This window comes from Petaurus breviceps, unplaced genomic scaffold, assembly GCF_028583685.1.
Source record: "Petaurus breviceps papuanus isolate PSGF00001 unplaced genomic scaffold, PetGlider_PUasm1.0 688, whole genome shotgun sequence".
Lineage (NCBI taxonomy): Eukaryota > Metazoa > Chordata > Mammalia > Diprotodontia > Petauridae > Petaurus > Petaurus breviceps.
In genome coordinates, this window is record NW_027186457.1 from 12,203,453 (window position 1) to 12,216,125 (window position 12,673).

Below are 12,673 nucleotides of genomic sequence, written 5' to 3' on the forward strand. Positions count from 1 at the left end.
AAAGAATCTCAAAAGCTCACTGAGGAGAATCATTCCTTCAGAATTAGATTGGAGCAAATGGAAACTAGTGACTTTATGAGAAATCAAGGTGCTGTTAAACAGATCCAAACAAATGGAAGAATAGAAGGCAATGTGAAATATCTCATGGGAAAAACCACTGACCTGGAAAATAGATCCAGGAGGGATAATTTAAAGATTTTTTTGACTACCTGAAATCCATCATAAAAAAAAGAGCCTAGAAATCATCTTTCAAGAAATTTTCAAGGAAAATTTCCCTGATGTTTTAGAACCAGAGGGCAAAATAGAGGTTAAAAGAATCTACCAATCACCTCCTGAAAAAGATCCCCAAAAGAAAACTCCTAGGAATATTATAGCCAGGTTTAGAATTTCCAGATCAAGGAGAAAATATTACAAGCATCCAGGAAGAAACAATTTGGATATTGTGGAAACACAATCAGGATAACACAGGATCTGGCAGCTTCTACACTGAGGGATCAAAGGGTTTAGAATATGATATTCCAGAGGTCAAAGATCTGGGATTAAAACCAAGAATAACCAGGGGTGGCCAGGTAGCACAGCAAGAAAGAGCACCAGCCCCAGTGTCAGGATGACCTGGGGATCGAATCCGGGCTCAGACACTTAGCACCACACCCAGAAATAACTGGCCATGTAACCTTGAGCAAGTTACTTAACCCCAATTGCTTTAAAAACAAACAAACAAACAAACAAACAAACCAAGAATCACCTACCCAGCAAAACTGAGTATCATGTTTCAGGGGAAAATATGGTCATTCAGTGGAATAGAGAAAACAAAAATAGGCACCTACATTGGAGCTGCAGCCACACGAATCCAACAAATATTTGTAACTATAAGTGCCTAGAATATGCACCATGCTAGGTGCCCCTAATGTTCTTCAGATTTTATTTTTAAATAATTTTTTTCTTTGTTTTAACCTTTTTTCCCCCTCTGAACGTAAGTATTAGAAAACCCCAAGGCTGCTCCCTCACCTGGTGTATTAACTCTGTAGCTGTGTGACCTTGGGAAAATCACTTGACACCTCTGGGCTGCCATTTCCTCATCTCCAAAGGGAAGGAGTTCTTCCAGGAGGGCCTTTGTAGCTGGAGCATTATATAAGTCCATTTACATATTTCCTTCTGGGGGCAGCAGCTAGGTTGTCCTCTGCCCCACTGGAATCATTGGTGCCAAGAATTTCAGGGACAGCCAACCCTTCCCCCTACCATTTATTATCTGAATCAGTTATTTGGCATTTATGCCTTGTGAGCCAAGCTGCAACAATCAACTCTGGTCCTTGGGGCAAATGCTGCTGTTTTCCTGTTGTTTCTGTGGGACACTGAAACACAAGGCCTCTTAGAAGGGGGATGAGAGAGAGATCTCAGAAGAGTGAGTCCCATACATGCTGAGAGTCTTGGGGAACCCCCAATAGGGCCACTTTTGCCAGGGAAGTGAGCTGGCGTAGGCTAGGTTGGACTCACATGGGAAATAGCTTCGTAGTGTCCTGACCTAATTATGGTACTACTTGTGACGTTATCCACAGTCGTCACGAACAACTATTTATCTCTTGTATTCTTGTTCCATTTTTCGAGTATTTCTGTCTTATCTCTCCAAGTACAAATATATTACAAACTTCTTAAGAGCAGGGACCGTATTGTATCTTTCTTTTGTTGTTGTTTTGCTTTTTTTGGAGGGGGGGGAGGTAGGGCAATTGGGTTTAAGTGACTTGCCCAAGGTCACACAGCTAGTTTTTGTGTTGTGTCTGAGGCTGTATTTGAACTCGGGCACTCCCAACTCCCAGGCCGGTCCTCTATTCACTGTGCCACCTAGCTGCCCCACATCTTTTTTTTTTTTTTAACCCCACACCACTTCTGGAGCAACTTTGTGTACTCTAATAAACATTTGGTGATTGGAGACATAGTACAATATACCTGTGGGCCTTCTTCCCTTTCTACTCGCTGACTGACAAAAACAGTTATCATGTTATCATGGATCAAGGAGGAGGATGCAAGGAAAAGATGCAGCAGGTGAAAGATTGGGGATGGGAAGCTACAATCAATGGGGTCGGTTTTCTGTTTAACAAGTAAGCTGTAAAATCATTGATTGCCTTTAACATAAAATTAAGGCTGAAGGCTGGACTTGTGGTTTCATTGGCATACGGCAGCAGTTCTCAGGCTTTTGGGGTCTTAATACCTTTTTCCACTCTTAAATTATTGGGGCCTCCTCAGTTTTTGTTTACGTGGATTATATCAATGATGCACAGTATAATAGAGCAGCAGGCCTGAAGACTCATCTTCCTCAATTCAAATCCAGCCTTAGATACAAGCTGTGTGACCCTGGGCAAGTCACTTAACCCCACTTGCCTCAGTTTCCTCATCTGTAAAATGAGCTGGAGAAGGAAATGGCAAACCGCTCCAGTATCTCTGCCAAGAAAACCACAGTATCAGATGGTGAAAAGTATGTAATTGTGTTCATATAGTTCCTGGGTTTGTCTTGTCAAGTAGACTCCTAACCATTTTATATTGTTTACAGTTATTTTAGATAGAATTTATCTTTCTATCTCTTGCTATTGGATTTTATTGGTCATATAAAGAAGTGCTGATGATTTAGGTGGGATTATCTTATACCTTTCAACTTTGCTAAAGTTGTTAATTATTTCAAGTAATTTTTTAGTTAATTCTCTAAGTAAACCATTATATCATCTGCAAAGAGTGAGTTTTGTTTCCTCATTGCCTATTCTAATTCCTTCAATTTCCTTTTCTTCTCTTTTTGCTATAGCTAATATTTCTAGTACAATATTGAATAATAGTGGTAATAATGGGCATCCTCGCTTCACCCTTGATTTTACTGGGGAGGGTCCTGGCTTATATATTACCTATAGTGCTTGATAATGATTTTAGATTGATACTGCTTATCATTTTAAGGAATGTTATCTTTATTCCTATGCTCTCTGTGTTTTTTAGTAAGAATGGGTGCTATATTTTGTCAAAAAGCTTTTTCAGCATCTATTGAGATAATCATATAATTTCTGTTGGTTTTGTTATTGATATGGTCAATTACATTGATAGTCTTCTTATATTGAACCAACCCTGTATTCCTAGTATAAATCCCACCAGATCATCCTGTATAATCCTTGTGGTATATTGCTGTAATTACCCTGCTAGTATTTTGTTCAAAACTTTTGCATTGATAGTCATTAGGGAAATTGGTGTATAATTTTCTTTCTCTGTTTTAGGTGTAAGTACTATATTTGTGTCATAAAAGTAGTAGGACTCCTTCACCTATTTTTCCAGGTAATTTATATAGTATTGTAATTCATTGTTCTTTAAATGTTTGGTAGAATTTACTCGTGAACCCATCTGGCCTTGGCTATTTTTTCCTAGAGAGTTCATCAATGACTTGTTCAATTTTTTTCCCCTAAGATAGGGCTATCTAGTCATTCTATTTCCTGATCTGTTGACCTAGGTGGTTTATATTTTTGCAAATATCCGTCCATTTTGCTGATATTGTCAGATTTATTGGCATATAATTGGGCAAAATATTTTCTAATGATTGCTTTAATTTCCTCATTGATGGTGATTTCATCCTTCTCATTTTTGATACCGAATATTTGGTTTTCTTCTTTCCTTTTTTAAAAAATCAAATTAACTAATGGCTTATCTATATTGTTGGTTTTTTTTTTTCATCAAACCAGCTTCTAGATTGATTTATTAGGTCAATAGCTTTTTAATTTTCAGTCTTACTAATCTCACCTTTGGTTTTCAGGATTTCCAATTTGGTGCTCAGTTGGGATTTTTTAATTTGTTCTTTTTCTTTTTTTTAGTTACCCAATTCATTGATCTGTTCTTTTTCCATTTTGTTGACGTAAGAATTTAGAGTATTGCTTTGGCTGCATCCCACAAATTTTGGGATGTTGTCTCATTGTTGTCATTCTCTTTAATTAAATTATTGATTGTTTCTATGAAGTGTTTTTTGACCTACTTTTTTCTTTAGGACTAGATTATATAGGGGTCATGAAGGATTGGACATCACTGAAACAACTGAACAAAATTTATCAATATTTAACATCTTAGTATTATCATGAAAATGGTTTTATTCTCATGGACCCCTGAAAAGATCTAGGGGCACCACCATGGGTACTTGAACCACACTTTGAGAAGACCTGATATAGGGAATTTTCTCTACTAATGCAAGACAGCTTCATTTCAGGAATAAGAGTTAATTGACTTGACAAGTCAGTATGTCAGTTGAACTGAGGTCTTCCTAGACAGCTTTACTGTGTTTCCTCTTTATCATTAAATTTTAAAACTTGGATAACTTTCGGTAGGTAGATCAGTGAGGTTGTGCTGTCCAGATTATAGCAACAACAACAACAAAGTGATTTTTTGATGAAATATTTGCACAAGAAAGGTAGGATTGTTGAATTGGAGCAGAGGACAATGGTCCTGGCTGGCTTTAGCTAACCCTTTTAATCTTGTCCTTAGATTTATCAAGGAGCATCATGGAAGCTGAAGGAAGGCTCTATCCATAAAATTCCTGTGAAACTTTGTTGGATAGAGACCATAATACAGTTTTGGGGTATACAGGCTGATGATCAGGAGTTAAAAGGAACTTTCTAACCCTAAGTCAGGGTTAGACTGGGTGCCTGGCTGGGTGGATTGTAGAGGCTTATAGCCTGCAGCTCCCTACAATTATACAAAGACACAATGAACTTCTCTTAAGAAGAGAAATTTTATTTTATAGTCATATCTAAAAAAAAAATCAGAGACAAATTATAAAACAAATAATATAAATATAAGGCAAGCCCCCAACCCCAATAATAGTCTTATGAGCACTTAAAATCATAGAATATATTCAGCAGGAAACATCATATGTGGATGCTCTACTTAATTTTTATGGCATTCTCATTAAATCATATACATGTGAATGTTTAAAAAAACAATAGTCAGCAAATTTCATTTTTCTTATAAAGCAAAAAATTCTAACAATTATGATAGAAATGATTATTCCCATACAGATGTTTACTCAACAAACAACTATAACACACTGGACCTGACCAACCTGACCTTCAAAGAAGAGGAAGCACGGGCAGTTAGGGAAAAAAATCTGTATGCCTTATACTTCCTCTGGGTGATACAAAGCCAATGACACGCACATCAGAACGCATTAGCTGTAGCACCAGTGATACAGTCAGCAATATCATCCCTTGTTTATTTGGTTTCATCAGAAAATTTAAGTAATGTCCTAAAATGATTACAGTAGTTTTTCCATGCTATTGGTTATATTCCTAACTCTATATTAACTACACAGAAGAGGCCCTAATACTTAAGTCACTTTGCTTTTAACAATGACAAAACTAGTAGCTATAACAAGCATTGAATTGAATAGAGCATGACATGCAATCTATTTTCTATAGATTGGACAACTTTGTGCCTTGGTTTCTCCTTTTCATCGACTGTCTCTCTCTTGTTCATTTCACTGTTCAACCCTTTCTACCACAGAGAGGGGCAAGAAGAAAATGGAAATGAGAGAAATAAGTCCATTTTATTACCTGCGAACAGTTCTAGTGAAAGGTTTGGTAGACAAGATTGAAGCTATTGGCTAAAATTTGGTTTGGTTATTTAAATACACAAACACACACATAAACATATATATATATACATATACAGAAATATGTATATATACAGATATACACATATAAACATGTATTTATATGTGTACACACACATATTCTCGGAGCTATTTCTGTCTTATATTACCATGAATGAGCAAGATTTAGGTACCTTAGACACATCACACTCTGTGTTCTCAGGCCCTGAGGAACTGAAATAATTTTGTAATAGGAAACATTTTAGTAGAAATATTGTACAGTTCTAAGCTATGCATAAACGATTAAGGCAGCCAGAAATTTCCAAAATCTTTTTTGGAGCATTCTGCAATCCGACAAAGATTTGACTTGGAAAAATGGATTATTGAGGGCAGTATGGTATATAGGACAGCAGGCACTGGAGCGGGAGTCAGGAGATCGCACATCTAGTCCCAGTTTTGTTCTTAATTAGGTGTGTGGCTTTGATTAAACCACCTCTCTATCCTCTCTGGACCTCAATTTCCTCACTTATCAAATAAGAGGTTTAGATTAGATGAGTGTTTGCTAAACTGTTTTGATCATGGAGCACTTGCTTTGAAATGTATTGACAGAACCCATAAACACCATCCAAAAGCAGGATGATGGAACCATCCTTCCCAAACACATAACTATTGGTAAATGAGTGGATCTCAGCTTGGACTTCTTTTCCCTTTATAGTCTAGTGTTTTAGACTTCATCTTATAGCTCAGTTGCCATTTAGATGATCTCCAGGATATGGGTAGGGAACCTGTGGCCTTGAGACCACACATGGCCCTCTAGGTCCTCAAGTGCAGCCACACTTGAGGACCTAGAGGACCACATGTGGTTTCAAGGTCACAGGTTCCCCACCCCTGCTATAGGATAAAAGAGGCTTAGGGAAATTTTAGCACAAAAAACGGAAATTAATCCAATTTTCATACTCTCTTACACCCCAAATGCCATACATAGTAAATATTTTGGACACATACATGGCCTTATATTAAATATTTTAAAGAGAAAATATCACTGAAATTCAAGTTTTCTCATGGTACCTCTATTTATATTGTGTGCAACCCACACCAGGGATTCACATAAGACAGTTTAAAGCTTCTGGACTGGGTGGTTGGCAAGGTATCTTGTAGCTTTACAGTTTAATGATTCAGGGAGAGCCAATGTCATTTATAGCAGCTCTTTTGTTCAGAAGCCTGTCAGCAGAACTACTTACAAAACTGTTGGGAATACAGGTAAATGGATTATCTGCTTGGTAATGGGAATCACCAGAATGAAGAGCTAGCTTGTTTTAAGAGGACACACATGTATAACTTTTCAGTTTACCATTGCATGTCAATATTTTTTCCATATTGTGCTGACAAGGAGTTTTTCAAAGACTTAATAGTTTATCTTCACAGCAGTCCTTTTGGGATGGTCATAAGGGATTCTACATTTTATGTAAAAGGAAACCATGACACTGATGGCCCCACCCACCCAGCCTGCACAAATCTCCCCACTCCCAGTTTTTATTTACCCAAAGTTTTACCCTTAAATCTGAGACAGGCATTATCAGAAACAAAGTGCCTAAAATGCAATAGCCCTTGTTGACCTATCACTACTGAAAATGTATCAAGATAATTTTTGTGAGTGATAATATAATCATCAGAATTTCTTGAGAAAAATATAAATTGCATTCATTTCTTTATTGTAGAAACATTTTTAAGTTGTATAAAACTACTTGAATCTTGAACATCTGCCAGTTTTAGCAATTCTCTACAGGTAAGAGTTGGTTCAGAAATCTAGCCGCAGTCTTGTGCTTACAAACCAATTTATCAGTCTGCTTATGGTAAGTAGTCTGATAAATTTTTCTTCTTTTTTTTTTTTCCCAAATCACAAAGGAAGTGATTTTGTAAAGAGGTTTAAAAAAAAACAACACCTTTTTTTTCTCTCTTTTTTAAAAAAGCGAGCTCTGAAGGCCCTATGTGCAATAAGGTATTTGCTTTTATGAGTATGTTTCTGGAAGTTCTTGAATAGCCTGGCTTTGATGTATCATGTCATCTGTATAACTCAGCTGGCATTCAGAACAGTGCCCACCGGAGGAGTGCCCCAAATGAGATACCTTTGTTCTTCAGGCCAGCAACAGGGTGCCGAAAGCTACATTTCAGACGGCACTAAACACGCGTGCCTTCTGTGGATTTTTTTCTTGGTTGTTCCTTCAGTCGGATACAAGGTTGTGTGAGTAAGAAGAGCATGCCCACCATGTAAAGCAAGCCACATACATAGAAGGAAAAATCATACTTCTGGGTGATGTCGTAGATCCAACCTGCAAGAACAAGAAAATGGGGAGAGTCAGTGTGGAGCCCGTGACAAGAAACAATCCAAAGAGTTTTTGGTGATCTTCTGCCATCCCTCTTTATGTGTTTATTTCATTTAATGCAAAAAGTGTTATGTAAGCATTGGGAGTGGCTGGCAAAATCATTTTACTTGGTAATGTTCCAACAGGACCTTATAAACATTTCTTTCATTTCTCCTTTTAATTCTAAGGGTTAATCCTGGGCTTTTGTCCTTAGGTCACAGAAGTTCACAGGCCAACTTTAATTAGAACCACAGGACTGAGCGGTATCCAAGTTATTTTCTTTATGAAAAGAATTTGAACATATATATGTTGATTACATTAAGGTCTTCCATTTCAAGAAGTGATTCAGTAATATTTAACATTTATATAGTATTTTGAAAGGTTTGCAAAACACATTAAATAGATCTCACCTGATGCTCAGAACCACCTTTTGATTTGGTGCTTTTATTGTCCCCATGCTACATTTGAGGAAACTGAGGCAGAAAGAGTGACTTGCCTGTGATCACACAGCTAGTAAGTGTCTGAGACTGGATTTGAACTTAGATCAGGAAGATCTATCTGCTAACTGCCTTGATGAGGGATGAGATTATAATTAAGTACTTTAGAATGTAATTTCCTATTCTAATTTCAAAAGATGAAAATGCATAAAAATGAAAACAAAATGCCTAAAGACTAAATGCATAAAAATTGATTCTAAAACTTCAGCTATGGAGCCACAGTTATAGTAAATTGATCTTTTTTGTTTTGTTTTTAGTAGTAAATTGTTCTAATCAAATGACTTAGATTTCTTGGGAAATCCCTTCTTTTGTCACCTGTGAAAAGTTCCACCAGACATTGCCTCCTTATACCTGGCTCATATCAGAAGTTCAGAACAGCTTCAAAATGAACACCCCTTCCCATTCCCCGCCCCACCATGTTACTTGTATTCTCTTTTCATGTGAAACCACCGTAAAAAGGAGAGAAAGTCATTTTCCTGGTGAACAAAATAACTCGGGACAAATACAACATTTCACATTTCTGCAGGATCTACTTTATAATAACTCTTTTAGGAAACATCTTTTAGGAAATATAATATCTTTTAGGAAAAATAACATCTTTTAGGAAAGTGACTTGGCTAGGGTCACACAGCTAGTAATTATCTGAAACAGGATTCAAACTCAGGTCTCAAGTATCCAACACTCACAGAGGCCAAATATCACTCTTCTGCAGAGGAGAACCTAAATTCAAGGAATGCATAATCCCACAGGTCTACTCCCAGAACTCCTAGGATCCTGACCTCTGCCTGCAGACCCTGCCTTCATAGTACCCTCTCCTTTGTGTCCAGTCCTGCATACATTGGGTAATTTGGGGCAGGAGGGACTGTATTTCAGGGGCAGTTTCTGATATTGTGTCGTTAATGAAATGGCTCACTTCCACAGGCAAAGCTCATAAGAACCAACGTACTGAACAAATCTTTCCAGCACTGCTCTCCTGAGATATGATCTCAACACTGTAACTCCCTGCGCTTGCCTCCCAACTGGTTCATATCAGGAGTTCAGAACATCTTCAAAACAAACACCACCCGCGCCTCATCCCACCATGTTAACTGTATTCTCCTTTCATGTGAAATCACCATGAAAAGGAGGGGAACTTGTTTTCCTGGCGAACAAAATAAGCAGGCAATTGTCCTCTTGCAAAATAGTCTAAGAGTTGGAAAAAAATACTATTTGGTATTTAGTTTTTATGTGTAGACTCTTGTCCAGTTCAATCTGACTTCTGAGTTTTGGATTATTTCGTACATTTTTGAAAGAAGTGAACTGAGTGTGTTTTGTTGGACTGGCTACATGAGAATGCCTGGAAATGCTAGAGTCAAATTGGGTCCTCAAGTTCCCAGAGCTAAACGGTGCTGCTGAGACCAGTAGCCAGGGCTTGGTTTTGTTTGTTGGGGTTTTTTGGAATTGGAAGTATGGTTTTGTTCTCAAGTTTTCATAGTGAGGCTGTGTGATTTTCCCCAAGTCTTAAAAAAGCCACCAACTCCAGTAGCACCGTGATCATCACGGTTCATTTTTCTTCACTGCTTTTCCTGATTTTCGGATTCATGTAAAGTGGCTTGACAATAAAATCAGAAATAAATAGTCATTAAGCATTATTAAGTATCTACTATGGGTCAAGTGCTAGGGACACAAGGAAAGGCATAAAGCAGTCCTGCCCTCAAGGAGCTTACAATCTAGCTAGTGTTTCTTGGTATGTGTGTATATATATGTATGTGTATTGTTTTTCAGTCAGGTCTGATTCCTTATGACCCCATTTGGAATTTTCTTGGTAAAGATACTGAAGTGGTTTGCCATTTCTTTCTCTAGAACTGAGGCAAACAGGGTTAAGTGACTTGCTCAGGGTCACAAAGCTAGTGAGTGTCTGAGGCCAGATTTGAACTCAGGAAGATGAGTCTTCCTGAGTCCAGGGCTGGCACTCTATTCATTCTACCTCCTAGCTGCCCCGGTATGTGTGTGTGTGTATGTGTGACACACACATATGCACACATATTTAGCAGAAACAAGAAAAGATTGTATTCAGGGCTCACACATTTCCTCCAAAATGTACATTTTTAAAATTCCAAATTCAAATCCAGCCTCAGACACTTAACACTTACTAGCCGTGTGACCTTGGGCAAGTCACTTAACCCCAGTTGCCCTGCCTTCCCCCTCCAAAAAGCAAGGGAAAAAAATTCCAATTATATGGAAGGTGGGCTACAGCATTATCTCCAATTTGTCTTGCCCTTATCTTGTTTATTTATAGTCATCTGCATGTTGTCTCCTCCATTAGACTGTGAGATCTTTGAGGGCTTGAGTTGTTGGTGCCTTTCGTTGTATCAGCAGCCTGTACTGTACACAGTAGGTGCTTAATTGATGTTTGCCGACTTAGTAGCTAGTTATCCTACATCTCAAACAGGTACTTGATATTACACGTATGGAATGTCTTTAGTTAAGGTCCCTGTGATCATAGCCCTCCCTGCCCAACCCTCGGAGGATAAGGGCTGAAATGAGGGAAGAATTCCTGATCCCTTAGAATATTTATGATGGTCTACCATCCCCCCCCCCTTTTTTGTAGGGCAGCTTGGTGCTACAGTAGATAGAACGCCAGGCCTCGAGTCAGGAAGACTCATCTTCCTGAGTTCAAATCTGGCCTCAGACATTTACTAGCTGTGTGACCGTGCGCAAATCATTTAACCCTGTTTGCCTCAGTTTCCTTATCTGTACAATAAACTGGAGAAGAAAATGGCAAACCACTCCTGGATCTCTGACAAGAAAACCCCACATGGGGTCATGAAGAGTCAGACATGACTGAACAATTACCATCCATTTCTAGAAGATGCCTCTGCCACAGATACTGACAATGAAGAAACCTTTTTTAAGGAATTATTCAGTTTTTTAAATCCAGAGGGGCTAAGTAGGACTGGTGGAGCTGAGCAGGTAGACTTAAGTTGCTCTAATTTAAAAGACAGCCAAAGCCCTGTGAAAAAAGCCTTTCCTAGCCCACGGTATAATAGAAAGGACACTGAACAGCAAGGGAATAAGGACACCTGAGCTCTAGACTCAGCCCTTCCACCAATGAGCTGGATCTGCTGGCATGTCATTATGGCATTGCTCTGATTGTCCATTTCATCATCAGTAAAATGAGTGGGATTGATTATTATCTTTAGGGTGCCTGGTTCCCACTTCTAGCATTCTGTGATTTAGGGACCATCTGATCCATCCTCTAGGCTTCCAGGATGCTACATTAGACCCTCAGGCTAGTCAAAGCCCAGGTAAAAACATGGGCTGCTACATGGCTTCTGGGCGGAAGCCTCTGCTTACAGGATTGTCTTGTTTAATCTGTCATGACATACTGGGTCTGGAGCTCTGGAGTTCTGAGCTATGCTGATCTGCACTGTTTGGCATCAATAATGGTGAGCCCCTGGGAGTGGGGGGCCCATCAGGTTGCCTTAGAAGGGGTCAATCAGCCAGGGCTGGAGATGGAGCAGATCAAAGCTCCTATGACCAATAAATAGAGAGGGGTCAGGCCCATCAGTAGTTCCTAAACTTCCAGTCTCGATGAGACTGAGAGACCCAGTCTCAAAAAACAATGATTTAAGATTTTATTTTAAAAAATACATCAAAACACAGAAAAGCCACAAAGAGATCATGTGAAATCCCAAATTGTTACCTCTGACCATCTGGTCAAGTTGGCAGAATGTTGGTAACAATGAAGGTCCTCACATCTTTTATCTATACCACAGCAATAAGTAGTGGAGGAAACTCCCTTCAACGAACAGAAGACCTGTGCACTACAATGCTAACCCCAGTGATTATAGTTAAAGTCAACGCTGAGCTCCAGGCACAACTAACTAGATAGTGCCAAGGAGAGGTAATGAGGGAGCCAATGAGCATTTACTAAGCTCCTACTATGTGACAGAGAGAATCATAGACTCTCAAAAGTTAGAAAAGGTCTCAGTCCAACCCATCCATATCTGAACTAGCATCTTCTACAAAATATCCTATGAAAAACAGTTAACAATAGTAATACCCCATAACCCATCCAAAGTCCCATCTATCTTCTTAGGCAGCTTATTCCATTTTTAAATAGTCTAATTATTAGGATTATTTGGATAGTCTAATTATTACATCAAGCTTAAATGTATTCTATCCATTATTTGGATGGTTTATCACATCATACTTAAACCTGACTTCTT

General features: G+C 38.5%; 1 protein-coding gene across 2 annotated transcripts in view; it reads right to left on the bottom strand.

The window, feature by feature from the left end:
* Positions 1 to 4,725: 4,725 nt before the first annotated feature.
* The window catches only part of SLC16A14 (solute carrier family 16 member 14), a 55,342-nt gene continuing 47,394 nt past the window's right edge, over positions 4,726 to 12,673 (bottom strand). For both annotated transcript variants that reach the window (XM_069104630.1, XM_069104629.1), the window contains exon 5: positions 4,726 to 7,932. In XM_069104630.1, coding sequence (XP_068960731.1) covers positions 7,781 to 7,932 — 152 coding nt within the window. In that variant the 3' untranslated portion in view covers positions 4,726 to 7,780. The remainder of the gene's footprint in view (positions 7,933 to 12,673) is intronic.